At 41.5% G+C, this 19,221-nt stretch overlaps 1 protein-coding gene across 1 annotated transcript; it reads right to left on the reverse strand.

Annotated features, from left to right (window-relative positions):
• Positions 1-826: 826 nt before the first annotated feature.
• LOC139198597 (glycine receptor subunit beta-like) lies at positions 827-17,957 on the reverse strand. Its single transcript, XM_070827492.1, has 10 exons — positions 17,833-17,957; positions 13,927-14,033; positions 11,911-11,978; positions 11,451-11,677; positions 10,872-10,954; positions 7,507-7,644; positions 5,904-6,056; positions 4,132-4,280; positions 1,639-1,797; positions 827-1,241 (listed from the first exon to the last, which is right to left on the reverse strand). The coding sequence occupies exons 1-10, from the start codon at positions 17,955-17,957 to the stop codon at positions 945-947; spliced, it is 1,506 nt and encodes a 501-aa protein (XP_070683593.1). The 3' UTR covers positions 827-944.
• Positions 17,958-19,221: the final 1,264 nt, after the last annotated feature.

Genomic DNA, 19,221 nt, shown 5'->3' on the forward strand with positions numbered 1-19,221 from the left:
CTTCATTTATTACTAAGTTCACCAAAGGTTCAGAAGGAAGTTCTATCTGGTTCTATCTAGTACTACCTGGCTCTATCTACTTCTACCTAGTTGTATGCGGTTCTACCCAGTTCTACCTAATTCTACTTAGTTCCACTTGGTTTTAACTAGTTCTACCTGGTTCTGCTGTACGAGGAACGGGCACTGAAGCCATTGCTCCACTGGATTACATTTGTGGTCCATGAACAAGATATTTTTGGAGGACAACTGGAGGTGCAGATCTTGGATGATCCATGGTTTCCGTGGTGATATGTGGATCACATATCAGTGATCAAGGTGTTGAAAGGAAAACTAGAAACAGCCTGATGACGAGGACATAGCTGAAGACATCTGATGGACTTAAATATCTCTTCATACTTTTTGTTGTGTCATTGTGTCACCAATCTTTCATAATGACAACTGTTAGAATGAATATAGCAAATTAACTGCAATTAAGCTGTTAAACAAGAAATAATGAAATAACGTAGAAGCTCTATGTTTGTAATGATTTATTGAATTATTTTACAATATATGTATTCATTTTTTCTGTGTATAGTCGCAGATTTATTTTCTAATGTCTTGTTTAGTTAGTATTGGTCATTTTGGAGTTCTATTTCTAATGCACAGCGTCGGGGTGTTGGTGCAACCACAGCAGGGTTAATTTAACATGAAGCACAATGTTCTGTATGAGACAAAGACACACATGCAGGGCCTGCCTAAAGCCTGGACTAAAAGGGGACTAAAGCCTGTTGGTTTTGTAGTTGATTTACAGTCAATCCGAGGAACCACAGCAGCCTCTGCAGCCCACTATATAATTCATTATATGAATATGCCATTTGTCAGTTTAATGGAATTTCAGCGTCAGTATGGTGACAAACGACAGAATACAAACCTCTTTTATTGTTATTTTCACTGTGCTCTGCTTCTCACAGGTAGATAGACCAGTAGACGACATTGAAGAAGAGGAAGGAGAAGGGGAAAAGGGCTCTTGCATACAGGTCAATGCGTTTGGCGGCAGCTGGTATGACAGGTTTGGGAGGGGGAGGTTTCTTGTTGGCTTTGCTCTGGGACTTGAGGGCCCCTGTAACCTCAACTGGTTTGCCATAACAGTCAAAATTGGATAGTTCAAAGTCTCGAGGTAAAGATCCCACAATGCTGAAGTCATTGGAGCGAAGGTCCGACTTGGAGGTGCAAACTTTCTTACAGCGAGTTTCTACCACCTGCTAAGAGACAGACACAAACTGAAGTCTGTTGATATCGTCACTCACGGCACTTTGCTGTATAAAGAGTCGTGAAAAATATGAACAAAAACACAAATTCAGGGGCCTCCCAGGGAGCATGTTGGGGCCACTATTATTCCTCACTGAACTCAAAACAAGTTTACACAGAAGGAAATGGGTTCTGCTAAATGGTGCCTCATTAATAATTCTTGCTGGGGAACTAGTTCAATTCCATTTTTACTTCTGAGTAATTAAAATAAGCTCGTTAGGGTTTATTTGTATGACATAGAAGTTACTCTGATAATAACAATCTCATCTTCAAGGCTGCACGTGAAGCTTATTACTAATAATGTAAGTGACAGAAATATTCATGCATGTTGTTTGTCCGAGTCGTGTTTACCTGCAGAGTGTTGACGTGTATCGGTGTTCCACCAGTCCCATTTACAGTGTTGTTGGTTTTATTTGTCGGCTTCTTTCCTTCTTTCTCTTTCAAAGCTTTCTCCTTCGTGGCCATTTTGGCTTTCTCCTCCTCAATCAGTTTGGGACTGTTTAGTGCCACCTACAGAAAGATAGAGAGGGAGAGAGAGAGTGGGAAACAGAGGAGTTACACTCAAACCATGGCATGATCCACACACCTGACCCACTCTGTGATAATAATAGCTATTGTTCTGTTTGAGCTTGTGCACAGTGACACATGAATGCACCTGTCACGCATGATGCTGATGACGGTTAAAGTATAGACACGGCTAAAGACTTGAAACGCCCCATAAATACAACATGCTGAAAAGACAGTACTTATGTCAGTGTGCAGTGAAACATTACGGCAGATTTCCTGCAGCTCAGGCAGGAGTTTATCATGTAGGTCAGCTGAAGGCCCTCGTAGCTCTCAGTAGGATAAAACAGCGCAGTGCCAGCATTCAGGCAGGTGAAGCCTTTGGCCAGATGTATGATGAAGAATGCATGTTGTTGAGGTAATTTCTGTCATCCCACACCTTTCGGGTGGTGGTTATTTGGGTTGGTTGCCAATGGCACCCACATCGCGTGGAAGAGCTGTAGAAGTACGACTCACACAGGAGAGGGCAAGAATCCCTGGTTCTCTGTTGTAGATTTTCAGTGTCAAGTGGCCAACATGGCACAGACTTGAGAAGTTACAGCAAGCCTTTTCTGTTTCAAAAGACAGCCATGCAGGCTGATGTGGAAATAAGGGCAAGTGCCCAAAGATTTGGGAGAACAAGCATCGGAATGGAAAAGAGTAGAAGGGAGAAAGAGAGGAGAGCGGACAAACAGTTACAGTTTTGGGTTGAATTAGAACATATCTCGGTCAGAAAATGACCTCTCTGAGATGTCACAGTGTCTTAAATTTTATGACATTTCCTCAACATATTACATATTGCATCGGGGATCCTCCAAGGTTCCGCTTTGGGGACACTCTTGTTTACCATCTATGTCAATACCTGGGTCAAAATGTGTTTTTTTGGCGTCCATGTTAACAGGTAGGAGCAGCCACACAGGAAAAACAGACAATAAGAATTATCTGTGACAATCATATTGGCATCATACCAGCAACACTATACACTTTTCATTACAGTTTCAATGTCTGTACCTGTAGAATATGATACAGACATTTTTTTAAGTCAACACTTCCTGTATTGGTTTGAAATACAAAACCCTGCAGTGTTTCTGTGAACAGCAACCATTCATCTGTTAACAAGGCTTTTTTATTTGATGGCCATAATCAAAGGTAAACTCAGTGTGGAGAGACAGGCTGGCTGGCAGACAGCACTGCAACAGCAGCCACCACAGTCTATGTGGACGCCTCACACGTATGAGCTGCAAGAGTTCAGTGAAGTAGCCGCAGTGAAAATAGCAGATGTTCTCATTATTAACCCTGTAATTTATATCAGGAAAACAGTCTCGGAGAGTCTGTTACTTGGCTTTATGGCCGAGCCCCGAAACCAAGGAATGCTTTCAAAGCTGGACTCCTAATAGAAAAAGGGATCATCCAGAAAGGTTTGTGCGTTATCTAACGCTGTTATCCTCTCTCACACACACCATCGTCCTATCGGTCATTGTAAGTGGATGAGGAGAGTGGGAGAGGAGGTTATGAAACCAGGTTTAGGGAGAGGAGAAGGGAACAGGCCATAGGCACTACAATTGTTAGGAAAAAAAGCAATAATGGCAAATAAAATTACAGTCAAGTTTAGTTTTATGTACAGGAAATACAATATTGTGATTTTTTTTGCACAATAGGTGAACATTTTAGAAACTGACTGATTATTGTAAATTGTTTGTATGTTACATAAATGTCATTATATTTATTTCCTGGTTTTAAGTCTGTTTGGTTCGGTTTGGTCACAGAAAAAAATGGTTCTAACAGGGAAGAATGAAGACTTATTGAAGAATTAGCTACAGCCATAACCTATAGGCTTATGCTTACATTGTTTGGACAAAGCTAATCATATGCATCATATTGTGAGGATCAGACTAATTACCAGGCAGCAGAGCCAAAGCTCAGCATTATATTTTATCATTTTCTATGATATATGCTGTGTTTCTTGTGGCCTTACCCAAACACTTTGTTACTCATTCAAGCGACACCACTTAGACCTTATCATACTCTTTTTCCTTTGTAAAAAAAAAAAAAAGGATCCAGTATTGCTTCCTGCTTATCTACAAATTATTTGTCTGGAATATGTCTAATTACAAATATCAGCCTCGACCTCCTAATGCTGGCTAAATATGGCTTGAATCAAAGATGATTTTGTCGTGCTGCTGGTATGCCATTGCCATTGCTTTCTCTGTCTTCCATATTCCCAGACACTCTCTCTCTCTCACTGATGGGTATGGACATGTGCTGCACTGGCGTCTTGTACATATGTGTGTAAGAACTGACCTGCACCACAGCGTATTCCACCAGTGATGAAAATCCAAAAAGCAGACAGGCAATGAGCCAGATATCAATGGCCTTTACGTAGGAAACCTTCGGTAGCTCTGAAGCTAAGGACATACTCTCACTGGACAGAGAGAGTACGGATAGAATACCTAGAAACACACAGATGTCAACACTTTAATGTTACCGTATGTGAATGATTTTTTTCCAGACAGGTAACATTTGAGTCAAAAATCTGCTTTGTGTGAAAGAAAAAGAAAGACTTGGTTAGTAACAATAACATGTTTAGTGTGATGATGTCACGATGCAGCTTACCGTTAACTAGGGTGTGGAATGGCATGATAAAGGAAGGGTGGGATTGATGACTGGATGGATTAATGGACTAATAGGATACCTGATGAGGGCAGAATTCAGAAAGTCAATGATAAATGAAATATTCACCACAGTTTCTTGATTAGAATGCACTCTGTTGGAGAGACAGTTTTGTCCAAAATGACGTACACTATGTGCTCTCAACCTACATAAGAACAAGAGCAGGATGGCATCAAAATGTGTTTGTGCATTCCTCAGACAGCACCAACTAAGGATGTGTGTTTAGTGATAAACTCTAGCTCTTGCTCTTTGTCTGAGATCAGGAACCAATAGTCTAGAAGTAGCAGAGAGCAATTAGGAGCAGTTCAGTTCACTGGAGGGTTCAGCCAGAGATCCTGATTCGTTCTGAGAAGCTCGTGCATATTTATATTACAAGTACAGTGAATGACTCCCAGCCCTGATGGAAGAAGTGTTTCATCAAAGTATGTGGAGTGTCAGGAATACACTAGTCCACTGACCTCCTAAAAAGTAGAGTACCTATTGACTGCTTTCATATGGATGCAGTGGGTGTCTTTCATCCCTAAAATGAGGAATCAAGTAAATACCGTTGATGTTTGATCGTTTCACTGGTTCAAGCATCACTGACCCAACTGATCCAAACGTTTCCCTCCCAAAAATACTGATTCCAATATTTCAGTTCAGAATGTCTGCTAGTGCAAAGTACAGATGTCATATCAGTGGATGAGTCACTGGATTAATTGTTATGTATGGTAACAAGAGGCCAGGGGTTTATATAAAGTTTATATAAACATCATACACTCATGTGGATCAGTCATGTCTGGCTGATACCCGACACATTGAAACCTGACGTGCGCCATATTCCAACTATTAATATTTGAGCTTGGGCACTCCTATGAGCAGTGGAGCCTGTCACTGAAGACCTGAATGACCTGGACTCTTGCCTCTACCAATCATTACCTTTGCCTCTATTGTCCATAAAGACGATATGACAACAAATCATACATCTACAAAAAACAACCAGCTCTGTGGGGTGGAGGAGATCATCGTGGGATCAGTATCACAAGAAAAATACCATTGTTTCCTCTGGAGTTCTACGGATGTAGACAAACACTGAACTGATCCTAATTGGAGCATGCTCGGTTTAAGACTGGTGTATTTTGAATGGCATCCGAGGTTTAAGAAAGTTCCCTCTATGTGAGCTCTGTCTAGTGGACATTACTGAAACCTCTCTCTGTTCTCAGATGAAGGAGGAAGCTGCTGTGTTTCCTGAGTAAATATCAGTGCGAGAGGACCATGAGACAGTCAGAGGGGAAAAAACCACAATGGTATGGTACATCTACCTGTGAGCGTTGAAGGACGTACCTGTAAATATTTGAATACTGCATGCTTGAATGGGAATTGTTGAATATGCAGTAAGTAAACTGTGTATTTATGGTACTCACCTAATGGCACCCTTGCAGCTGAGGCATCGGGGTTGATCCAGAATGATAACCACGACAAAACAACAAGCAACAGAGTTGGAGCATAAACTCCCATCATGTAGAAACCAACCTGCCGACGCAGTGTAAAGATCACTTCAACACAGGTGTAGTATCCTAGAAGAAGACAGAGAAGGAGTGATTATGGATCACTCAAAAATATTCTGGCAATGTTTACAGATGATAAAAACTGCTGGGAAATCTGAAGATAAGCAGAAGTGCATATTCAGTGTCTTTTGGATTTTCTATCTTGGCAGTCCAGCTTGTGAATGTAATGTATTCCACACTATTTATCCCCCGACAGCAAAACACTCTGGTTTAAGTGGGTCAACTTTTAGAGTTTGGCTGGACTGGAACATTTAGAATAGTGAGGGTAAATCATCACTAATCATTAGCCAGCAGTGGACCTTCAGTCAAATGACTGGAAACAGCAGATGATCCTCAATGATAGCTGTCTGTGAAGCCAGTCCTTTCTTTCATACGTTATTGTAAGAGCTCTGATGAAAAAGGGTTCAGGGGGCAGACACCCTCTCTACATTAAGAGTAGACTAAAAACCTTCCTTAGTGATAAAGCTTATAGTTCAGGACTGGATCAGGTCTTGGACCAGCCCCTAGTTATGCTGCTACAGGCCTAGACTGCTGGGGGACTCCCATGATGCACTGGGCTCCTCTCTCCTCCTCTTCCTCTCCATCCTTATGCCTCATATCCCTTTAATGTCTGTTACTAACTTGGTATCTTCCCTGGAGCCTTTTTGTTCTTTTCTCATCTTGACACTTTTTACTATTATTACTTGTTTTTATTATTCATATATTAACTATTTGTGTTTTATGTTTTTTCACTGTTACCATATTGCTCTCTCTCTCTCTCTCTCTCTCTCTCTCTCTCTCTCTGTCCAACCTCCACCCAACCCTCCTTCTGCCTCTGTGACAGACACTCTTCTCTCGACTTTCTCTTGAAATACTTAGAGGTTTAGGACAAGACTACAGGTTTAGCTTTAGAAAAAAGATCATGTTTTTGGTGAAAATGAGTACAGTATGTCAGGTCTACGCTCCCGATGACTGATAACGGCCGTGTAATGGGCTGATAACTCAGTTGGCTGACTGGACAAAGACTGGCCTCCTTGCTGTTATCTCTGCTAGAGCAGGCTCCCTCTGCTCCTCCACTTTGACACAGTGAACCACAAGATCCTCCTCTCCATTCTCCAAGGACCTTGGAGACCTCCTTGTTCACATCCTACCCAAGTTCTCCTAACCTTGAAAGGAAGCTGAATTTGGGTAAATTATATTTCCATATAATATACCCAACCCGTCCATTATGTTTGCTATTGCTGAACGACTTGTAACTCATCTGTTCACACTGAAAACTCATCTGCACAGAGTGCACCTTGGCCCTTGGCTTTTCTGTTGCATGCCCACACTGAATGCAATTGCCTTGGATAAAAGTGTCAGCTAAATAAATGTAATGTGGTATAGTGGCAGAGGTAAGAAGGTGATTTGCTACATTCATGCTTACCGTAGTGACGGTGTTGATGCGTTAGTTATAACTGTACAATCAATAATTACCAACCTGTTCCTTGGTAGTACTTTGTGCAGTTTCCATACTTTATGTCCTCTTGTTTGATGTCAAACTGAGGGAGCGCAATCTCATCCATCTGAACTGGGTCAGACTGCCACATGAACACGAGATCACTGGTGGTATAGCCAACTAAGACACGAAATGAAAATATTTATATATTGTCTACTATATATTAAACCTGGGGTAAGCAGTTTTTCAGCGACATTGCTCAAACATTTCCTAATAACCTTTTCAGCATGTTGTAATTCAAGTGGTCTGACACAAAACCAGACCTCTTCAGAAAATCTAGCTGGTTTCTGTCTTTCTTTCTCAGATTCAAATTCAGGTAGCTTTATTGGCACGACTATAACAAAATACAGTTCTGCCAAAGCATTGTTGGAATAATGTAAAGAGATCTATACATATACTATTTTTACTGTGTGTGTATCTACATTCTGAGCAGAACATACATTTCAAGCAAAACTAACGGAAAAAAAACAACCAACCAACCAAAATCATGAACAAACAAACACTGAGTAGTTTACTTTGTTAACAAGTGTTCCCTGACCGGTTTGAATTGAAGGAAGAGCTGGTCTGTCTCCACAGCAGCAGCTCCACACTACTCTCACAATTGTTCCTCCTTTTCTTGTATCATCCTGTTTCTCTGGCCAGGCTGTGCTTTATTAGTATATTCCCGTGTTTGCCATCAGTCCCTGTGCTCAGTGGGTCTGTTCAAAACCAGATTGTATTTTACTGTGTGTGTTCCAACAAGTCACGTAGTGTTTCTGTTGCGTTATCACTCGGCTGACAGTTCAGGTCTCTGACTGCTTTTTGAGGCAGCGCACTGCTTGAACTGGTTTCAGACCGAGGTGTCAGGGGTCAGCACCAGCTGAGCGAGGCGACTTTTGTCTTTGTGCTGGCAGGAGTGGGGATCATGCTGTTTTAGATTAGGCCAATATGTTAATAATCGTTTTTGAATTAGAATTTGGCCCAGTTGATCTCTGCAGGAATTATTTGTCGGTGTCCTGTGCACCTGCAGGATGCTTTTCCTCAGTCAGATCAGATCCTTTACCCACTGGTCAAAGTTTAGGTTTAATACTTTGCTTCCTTAGAGCAGAAGTCATTTGGTCCAAACTAAACTTGGAATCTGAATGTGACTTTGTCTTTTGATTACATAAAATGCTCTGTGTGCTTTCTCTCTCGATGGACCTTTTCCCAACTGTTTTCTATAGTTTGTGCTCCAATTGCAAAGTGATATTTGCTTCCCTGATGTCATTTTTTCTTTCATTGATTGTTTATTGAAGGACCCAGTTCTGACGGTAACGGCTCTGTTGAAGTCCATCTTTTGTCAGATGTAACAGGATTAAATCATCTGCAAATAGCAGGAATTTGATCTGTGAGTTGTGAAGTGTCAAACCAGGTGCAGTGGACTGTTCCAAGATGGTGGCCGATCCATTAATATAGATGTTGGACAGGGCAGGTGATAAACAGCAGCCTCTTCTCTGCTGTTTTTTGTGTACATAGATTTTATTGTCATGTTTTACCCCTACACCCCTTCGGAGTAAAATAAACTAATATGCCTAATTTGTTCAAATGCTTTTCTGAAATCAATGAAACATGCTCACAGAGACGCCTCTTCCTTTTTTTGGTTTTAGGTTGTGTAACTATTTTTCTACGTCCCGCTCAGCAGTCAGGAGATCAGAAGGGCTCTGTGAGTCTTCAGTGGACAATTCTAATTTTAGACATCTGTGTTTGTTCTGAATTTTGAAGTGACTGATCAAGTTTAGTTTTTTTAGATACTTCTAATTTTCCCTTGTGTGTACGGAGCCTTTGCGATCTTGAGTGTGTGTTTGTATTGTTGAGCATTGTCTCCTGATGTCAAACACATTACTGGGATCTGTTTGATTGTGATCAGAACAGAGAGGGTCTAAATCATGTAATCGACTGCGCTACAGCCAAGAGGTGAGCAGAGGTCCCCTCCAAACCAATAAGGTACAAACCGAGGATTTGACGGAGAAAGTCTCTTCTATTGTTGTTTACCTGAGGTCAGAATTATGGCGACGTGGGAGTTTTGTCCAAATATGTATTTGTTACCATTCTCTGAGTTGAGTCTGGATACCAGCCAAGCACGTCCACTGGGGTCTCCACAGATCAGCACATTTCCCAAGGCATAAAATCTGCAGACCTGGCTGTGGAGATTTGGGAGGAGTTCCCTGTCGTAGTAGGTAGAGTCAATGGGAGGAACATATGTTACATAAAAACAACTCTGTCTCTGTATGTGATGTTGGAATCAGATCTACAACAGGTCCCTCGGGGGATGAGAAAATCTAAATCTGGTCTGTTTTCTGGTGTGGCTCTGGTTTTGGGTTCTGGCCTGGTTCTGTTGGTGAGGTGATGATGGTGGGGTGTAGTAAGGTCCAGTTACACAGTGGCTGACTCATCTGCTGTTCATGGGGGCTTCATCTTGGCTTTGGTCCTGAGAGTCTTAGCAAAGATGCTGGCAGTGTCCTTACAGAAGCAGACGTGGTCACGGAGGCTGTGGATGCTGAGGGTGGGGTGATGTGGCAGGTGGACACTGGGCATAAGGAGACTGTGATCTTGGCAGCTACTCTCTCCTGCTGTGCATGCAGATTAGTTCCTCTGTGCACAATAACGTGGTTTTGTTCTCCCAGTTTAGACTTGAGCAGTTTTCTGTTGTTTTACCATGATTTTCTTGTTTTATCACCACCAGTTTTACATACATGAAACGTCAGGTTTATGTTTAACAATTGCATGTACTTCTTTAGAGTTGTGTTAGTGGCCAAAAAAACCTACGTGAAACGTGGAATTAGCGGATGTGCAAAAGTAAGTGAACCCCCAACCAAGTAGGTAACAGGTTCAGGTAAATACATTTGGGTTCTTAATTAATCAATAGAGACATCCTTAGGAAAGAGGCTGGGTAACACTGATGAACAGAGTGACGAAACCAACCAAACCGCTTTACTAAAGAGCTCTTCGTTTAACAATGGAGAGTATGAGTAGTAATGGAGGAATTATAACCTGTCATTGAGACATGTATGATCATGTGAACTGTCACAAACATGAGCTGAGGTCAGGCAGACAGCTGATAGACGGCAGTGTATCAGGCTGGGGCAGTGAGCTGCTGCTGGGTGGTTTTAGTTTGATGTTTGGTGACGTGTTACTGGTGGGGGGCGGTGAAGCTTTTGGTTGGAGGAGCTGTGAGGCAGTGAGGCTCTGAAGCTGGTCTTTCAGGCTAAGTATGATTTGATGTTTGAGGTGAGAGTCCACCTCCTGTGGTGACAAGCTGACAGGCTGAGATGGGTCACTGTGCCCTCACCTCCTCCCTCCGCTGTGTGTGTGGGTGTGTGTGTACTTACAACTCTCCAGCTGCATCTTACACAGCTGTGTGTCCATTGGGAAGAGTGTAAGATCCAAGGGACAAGACAGTGTCACTGACAGCCTGCACCCAGAAACACACACACACACACATACAATGAAGGATAATGCTTATTGATCCTCTCTCTATACTGTCTTCCAGGGACAGTCCAAAGAACCAAAGCCACGTGTGTGCCTATTACAATGACTATGCTAACATGCTGATGCTAAGAAGGTGTGATGTTCAACTCCGAGTCCAATAATTCCTGATTATGGACACCTTTCAGATCACACATTGTTGTAATTGCTGATCATTTGCTGATGTTAATAATTTTCTCTACTGTTTTGGCTATAAAGCTAAAGTGAATTTAAATTTGAAAATGGTTTGATTCTGGACCAAAGTGATGGAGCGACCAACCAACAAAGGGACAAACCTTCTCACACAAATACTATTTCATTAAAAATAGTGATGAAGATGCCTGAAGGTTCTGTTTTTGAGAGTGTGCTTCCTGTTTAGAGCTGAGAAGAGTTGGCAACGGCTCCTGGATACTGATGGGAAGATGGAAAATATGCGTGCATACCTCATACTGATCAAGACATCTCCATTCCTGAAGATGAAAAGCAGAATGTTGTCCTGTGTGACATCATGAAAGTTTGCGTTTTTCTCGTTGGCAAAGAAAAGGTCTGGTTTCCACAAACACTGGAACATGTTGGGATCAATGGTCAGCGCATCACTCTTGAAGTCAGTGGGAAGTCGTAGGCGAGGGTCATTCCATCTCTGACGAAGGAATATATTCACTCTGTAGTCCTGTAGAAAGAGACAGAGACATTTTCATTAATCATCATTGCCTCCGCTGCTGCTACTCGTACCGCTACTGCTAACTAATGCTTATATTACCACGTTATGACCCGTGTGAAAGGGTCGGCTCAGCCACATTATCAAAACACATAATCTCATGTCGGTATCGAGCAGTAGCTGCACTACACAGGCAGTTTGAAAAGGAAAGAATAAAGTGTGTGTGCGGTGTGTGTTTGAGTCACCATCGTGGTCTCCTGGATGGACCCAAAGCTGTTAATGAAAATGTTCACCCTGGACTCCACTGGGATACCTGAAAGACACACGAGACCAACTGTCAAAAAAGGGGAACAGATATGTTCTGATGAGATGCTGACGAGCTGATGTTTATTTGGGGAAAATCCTCCTCATGAATGCACTGAAAGTGGTTCAGGTGTTTCCACCGTGGTTCTGTTGCTGCCTGGCTGGGAGCTGCTGAGGCAAACACCCACCACCCACCAGCCTCTTACAATCCTACGAGCTTTTCTCCTTTCTGCTACCAGGAGCCAGAGGCGCTGCCTCGTCACTGCTCTGTCACCTGTGTGTCTGACCGGACTTCATATCACACAGGAGCAGCAGGAATAAGCAGACATCACTCATCACTCGCTACTACTAATACGCCACTAAAAAGAAGCAGAGATCTTCCAATTGATGGTGGACTGCCACTGGAAGTGGGGATGCACATTAGAGTATCAGAGGATGTGGAGAGAGCCAGGTCTCCACAGACTAATGGGACTCTTGTACAGGGATTTGAAAATCTGCAATTACGTTAAAAATTACATTTCAGAAATGTTTTAGTAGATTTTAATTCACAGGAAGCACTCCAAACACAGATGTTACCAGGTGAATGAACTCTTATCAGTTATTGACATCCAAGTTAGGTGCTATTAGTTTGCGGAAACTCATGATTTTTTTTAACACGCGTGTCTTTTATTAATTTATGGAATGTATTGTCTTCTTAATGTGTTTGCGACCATCAGTTGTGCTGTGCAGAGGTACGGTTGGTGCACAGTTCTATATTCCACTACTGTACTAATTCATATCATGACAATAACCACTCAACTAAGACCAAAACATTAAATGATAAGGTGTGTCCAAACTTTTGACTGGTACTGTATATAACCCTGGTAATGATGAAGGGCAGACATTACTGTTGGCTCTGACAACATGTCCAATGATAAATGTGCATTGTGCATGAAACAATTATATGTGAGTAATATACAAAAATAGAAGAAATCAGAAAGAAGATGAACAGTTTTTCATGGTCCTGTGAGTATATATGCAGTATATATCATATTTAATGGGTCACTCAGGGTAACTCCTGCTCTGGTGCAGTGCAAATGCACACAAGTCACCACTAAGTGTGTGTGTGTGTGTGTGTGTTTGTGTGTGTGTGTGTGTGTGTGTGTGTGTGTGAGGTGAAGGACATCTGGTTGTAGCTTGAAGCTTCACAGAACAAATCAACCACACAAACTCCTCATGTTCTCTCTGTTCTGTTTGCTCTTATGCCTCCGTTCTTCCCTCCATCTCTCTCCCTTTGTTTCATCATCTCTTCTTTTTATTTTTCCCTCACATGACAATGTCTCCTGTTGAACAATATTTTTGCTTTCTTTCCTTTTCCTACAGTCTGCAGGCAGTACTATTGACATGCGTCAGAACGGGTTGTTTAATAAGAGGAAAACTGTTCCTTATTAAATGACATGCGGTGGATCTGTTACATGAACAAGTCACTGATCCTTTTTAAATGTGACTTGATTTATGTGTAAATGTTAGTTTGGGTTTTTTATCTGTTTTTTTGTCTGATAGTGTATCATTTCACTTCTTTTGAGGCTAGACAATATTCCCTCCATTCCCTTATGGTGCACCTGTTTCTTTAGTGGATGCCCACACATGAATCTGTATCTTCTGTCCCAGGACAGCCCTTCCGATGTGGATCAGAGATGTGTGGAAGTACCAACAGCTACCAAAAGTACCAAAAGTACCAAAAGGAAATGCTGCAACCAGTGTTTCACTGCCACACATGGAGGGACTTCTGTTTACATTCATTCATTTAGCAGCAGGTTTTGTCCAAAGTAACACACAAATGAGCTCCAATCCAATCCCAAAAATTGGGATTTAGACATTATTATTATGCTAGTAATCACACACATTAATGAACTTGTCGGTCCTGAGTGAAGATCTACACGTCTGTCGTCACTTACCTGTACAGATTGTAGCATTACCTTGAAAGTTTGGCCTTATTCTTGGATCATAACTGACCATCAGACGGTTTAAGATGTTGGAGGTGGAGTTAGGTGGAACCTGGGCCAAATCCTCTGGGGACAACTGGCTGTAAAATAGTATAGTAAAGGAAAGGAAAATAGTTAACATCCAAATCTAAACCACTGCAAGTAAAGGAAGTTTTGTCTCTCCCAAGAGAGTAGAGCAGTGTCAACATCATTTAACAACTGACCAAACACTACCTGTCTCTGAAGGGACAAAGAGCAGAATCTGACAAACAGAAGTCACAATCAAATCATTACTCAAATAAAAGCTTGAAGACTTCACCATCAACACTGTGCGTTCAAATGAACTTCACAATTTGCATGTGCATGACTGGTAAAACTACTGTACCTTATGGTTTATGGTTATTCAAGGAGCTCTCAATGATTATAAATGTAACAAGACTTCAGTGTAAATTCTCAAATTACGAGGAAATATTATAATAATTTGTACAGTTATTAAAATATATGAAAATAAACAAGAATGTAAAATCAGAACATATAAATATAGTACATAATCATATATAAATCATTTCACAGTGTTGTTACTGCTGAAGACTTTGTGAAGAAAAGGACTTTGAACTATTACGTCACCACTCTGTGACTTTCCACATTTCAGTCCTGATGATCAAAGAAAAGAAAAGAAAAAGCACAACAAACAACAACCGCAATAATAACAGTAACTATAGTGCTGACAATAGGAGCATTACTGATAATTAGCAATATGATAACATGACAATAGTTAATATATGAATAATAACAGCACGACTGATATTAATAATATAATAGTTATTCATGAAGCCAGAGAACCACAGCAGGAGAACCAGGACCAGGATCCACAGGAAACTGAGAGATGAGAAAAGCACAGAAAGGCTCCAGGGAAGATACCAAGTTAGTAACAGACATTAAAGGGACATGAAGCATAAGGAGGGAGAGGAAGAGGAGGAGAGAGGAGCCCAGTGCATCATGGGAGTCCCCCGGCAGTCTGAATCTATAGCAGCATAACTAGGGGCTGGTCTAAGGCCTGAGCCAGCCCTAAACTATAAGCTTTATCACTAAGGAAGGTTTTTAGTCTACTCTTAAATGTAGAGAGGGTGTCTGCCCCCTGAAGCAGTGCCATCCAGAGTAGATGTGTCTCTAAGGTGTTTGGGGCCAAGCACAATGATTTCAGTTTTGTTGGACTTTAGCAGCAGAAAGTTGCTGCTCATCCAGGACTTTATGTCCTTAAGGCAGACTTGGAGTTTACTCAACTGGCTTTATTGATAAATATAATTGGGTATCATCTGCATAACAGTGGAAATGAATGGAGTGTTTCCTGGTAATATTACCCAGAGGAAGCATGTATAAGGTAAATAATATCGGTCCAAGCACTGAACCTTGTGGAACTCCATGTCTAACTTGACTCATTTAAAACATGTACGAACTGAAATTGATCCGATAAATAGGACTTAAACCAGCTTAATATGGTTCCTTTTATGCCAATGAAGTGTTCCAGCCTCTGTAACAGGATGTGATGGTCAGTGGTATCAAAAGCAGCACTCAGGTCTAACAAGACCAGGACAGAGAGAAGTCCTCTGTCTGATGCCATAAGGAGGTGGTTTGTAACCTTCACCAGGGCTGTCTCTGTGCTAATGGTGAGTGTAAAACCTGACTGAAAATCCTCAAAGAGAATATTGGTATTTAGAAAATGACTCAGCTGATTGGCTGCTGCTTTCTCCAGGATCTTGGAGGGAAAGGGAAGGTTGGACAAAGGTCTATATGTGGCTAATACACCTGAATCAAGAGTGAACTTTTTTTGGTTTAACTACAGCGACACTGCTCAAAAAAATTAAGGAAACACTTAAATCACACATCAGATCTTGATAAAAAACTAAATATTTAAGAGCAAAATCTTTACTGTACATTATGTAATTTCTTGAGAACAAAATGACATAATAATGGTCAATTGAAACCAAAATCACCAACCGATTGAGGGCTGGATTCAAAATCCCTACAAAAATCAAAGAAATGGTCCCCACGTGCCTGTATGCACTCTGGACACCGTCTGGGCATGCTCCTGATGAGACCAGGGCATCAGCTCCTCGACACTCTTTGGCGCTACTTGGCATTGTCGGATGCACCGATACATAACGTTCCAGAGGTTCTCATTTGGATCCAATTCAATTCTTGATCCAATTCTCAATTGGACCTGTCGTATACTCAGCCTGTAAATTTCTTCACACCTGCCTGAGACTTTTGCACAGTACTGTATCTATAGTCCATGGGTGGACGCCCCTCTACTCTGTGTGTGTGTGCGGTTCATGTATTATATGTATGTACATCTCTGGGAACTCTGATGCTTCCAACTGGTCCAGGCTGTATTTGCATCATTTGCAACATTTTAGAATTGATTTTAAAATTGGATTACTAACTTTTAGAGCACAACTCTGACTGGCCCCAGAAAATAGATCTCTTCTTACCTGTGCCTGAGCCTAACTATGAACTGTGATCCTCTAATCACCTGCTTCTTGCTGTTCTAACGTCTAGTTTAGCAGCTAGAGGTGATCAGGTGATTAAAAAACATTACAGCATGTGTCAGGTTTTAAAAAGGCAAATGTTTTTATGCTAATATATATGGATATATGTGTGTGTGTGTGTGGGTGTGTGTGGGTGTGTGTGTGGGTGCAAGTGCAGTCAAAAATTAAGAGAAGCGCAAAGAGAACAGATGAAAGAAACAATTGTCCCGGGCCTGGATAGTTGAGTCCATTATTATAATCATTAGGCCAAAAAGATCCTGAAAAAAGCGTTTAATGATGACATAGATAAGATTGAAATTGCTAAAAGGAGCTGAAAGCAATAATCAAATAGGGTAGAGGCGTAAGTATAATAACAGGGTTAATGGATACATGTCCAGTGGTAACACAAGGGCCTTTGAATGAAATGTATTACTGGCTATGTGCTTCTGTGTGCAAGGTTTGATTAATTAGATTTTTCCTCTTCTCATGAGAGCGTCTTGTCATCTCTTGCCCAGAGCCGTCCTGAGGCCTGTATCTCAGCTATTGGTCATTAATGTATTAATGAGGGCCGACAGTTATGCCTCCTTTGAGCTAACACTGCAGCAGGCCCAGGAGGTGTCTGCCCACACACCCTGAAACTCTGTGAGCTCAGCCATTCATCCTTTTTTTTCTCCTTTGTTGCCTTCTTCAAAAAGTGTAATGTAGAAAACATCTCGTCTTGTTCCAGTTCCCAAAAAAAAACAGCAGTGGACTTAGACCCGTATCCCTGGCATCACTCATAATGTAGCTGATCTGTGTGGGTTAGGGTTAGGTCTGATGTTAGGTCTGATGTTAGGTCTGATGTTAGGTCTGATGTTAGGTCTGATGTTAGGTCTGATGTTAGGTCTGATGTTAGGTCTGATGCACACACTGCAGTTATATCCATGAACCACGGGTCATCTTCAGGTCCGGTGGACGGGTCATAAAAATGAACGTTGTGATTATTAGTGTTTGGGTTTGTGTGGGTGAAATAATATCTCATTAATGAGGAAAATGCTGATGGCATTCTCTAAAATGTGTTCATATTTCCAGGTTCACTTTTCATCAGGCGCGAATGCTGAAGAGACTCACGGCAGCAGAGAGCAGAGGCTCTGCCCATGAAAAGAGACAGCGAGCGCATTCACTCACAAGTCACAGCAGCCCAACTTCTGTTTAATTAAAGCTCCAGACACACCAACAGGAGCGCTCGCAAACTCATGTTCACTCATGTCCTGGGATTCTGTTAAAGGACACGTCAATATCCTTCTACACATCCAAAAGGTCACACACACACACACACATTGTTGTCTTTCTATAGCTGTGAGGACATTAATGTGGGGATTCTCGTACTTACGATGGACAGACGACCTGCTTGCCTTTCTTGCCCTTCTTTGTGGATTTTCCCTCTTTGGCTAAGGTCAGTTGCCAGTAAGACAGCAGCAACAGCAGCAAGATCACTGGCCTCAACCCAGCAGCCATGGTCCCTAAAACAGAGTAAAAAACTGGTCTCAACACACTTTGTTCAACAGTAACCTTCAGAATACTGTCACCAAGGAAACTTTCTCGCTAGTAACCGACATTTAAGACTCCTAATCAACTCTGATAATTGTTACTGTCACTGAGGGGGGGGGGGCAGCAGCATCTTTGGTGACTGATCAGCAGCCAGACAGATATGTGATGTCTGTGGATGTGGATTATCCAGAGTAACAATGTTTCTGATAAATGTTATTTCATTTTTACTGCACCACAAACTAAAGTCCAGTCACCTCCATTGTATTGGTACATTTTTGGAGATGGCCAGATACCGGAGAGACATTTTTTTATGTTTGTGTTTAGGGTGAAGCCAGAAATAGCTTTGAATACATTTGAGTGAAAAATACATAGGCCTGTACACCCAAATAAAACCGCCAGTGGCAGCTGATTTAAAAAAAATGTTAAATTTCTGACATTTATTTATGAAATGAAGTAAAAAATGTTATCCTGTCTCACTGGGTAGAAAGAAAGAAATAGTGGAGCATTGTGGTAGTTCAGGCAGGCACAGAAGTCATACTTACTCACTGTCCAATCATTTATGTCCATGACCTATCCCATTTACTAAGGCGGTTCTTATAACTCAGCCAGTCATCATTAATTCTGCCTGCTCCGATGCACACATCGCTCCAGCAGTAGCTGCTGACTCCAGTTAAACTCCATCCACATTCCCATGCAGCCTCCTCCAGCATTAGAAAAAAGTGTACAAAACTGAGGTAAACTACATGTTAGAAAGAAGATATACACATAAAACCCCTTTACATTCATACCTGGATGCACATGACACACATGTCTGTTTATTTAGGTTGAATTTGGAAAGTATATATAATATAAGTTTGGTGTGGAGTTGAGGCATCCTCTCCCGTAAAATGTTTCATTTTTCATTGCATTTCCTACAATTCTACACAATGTACTATCGCTATATAGCGGTACACATGGGTGTAATTTATGGTGGGAATGGTGGGAATATATCCCTTCCACTGTTCTTATTATCTAAAATTGTCCCCACCACTAATTTGATATCCATTGCATATGAGTTTAAATAGAATATGATTTCCATTAACTCTACTAAGGGTTAAGGCCCTCGTGTTCCCACTGGATGAGACATAGAGTTTCTATTGGTGTTTGTTTTGCTTTCCTCCCACCTCCCTTACATGCAGTCAGGTGTTGGCTGAAGTGTATTTTGGATGAATCAGATGCAGCGCGCTGTGAT

The sequence above is a fragment of the Pempheris klunzingeri genome, chromosome 3, assembly GCF_042242105.1.
Source record: "Pempheris klunzingeri isolate RE-2024b chromosome 3, fPemKlu1.hap1, whole genome shotgun sequence".
NCBI lineage: Eukaryota > Metazoa > Chordata > Actinopteri > Acropomatiformes > Pempheridae > Pempheris > Pempheris klunzingeri.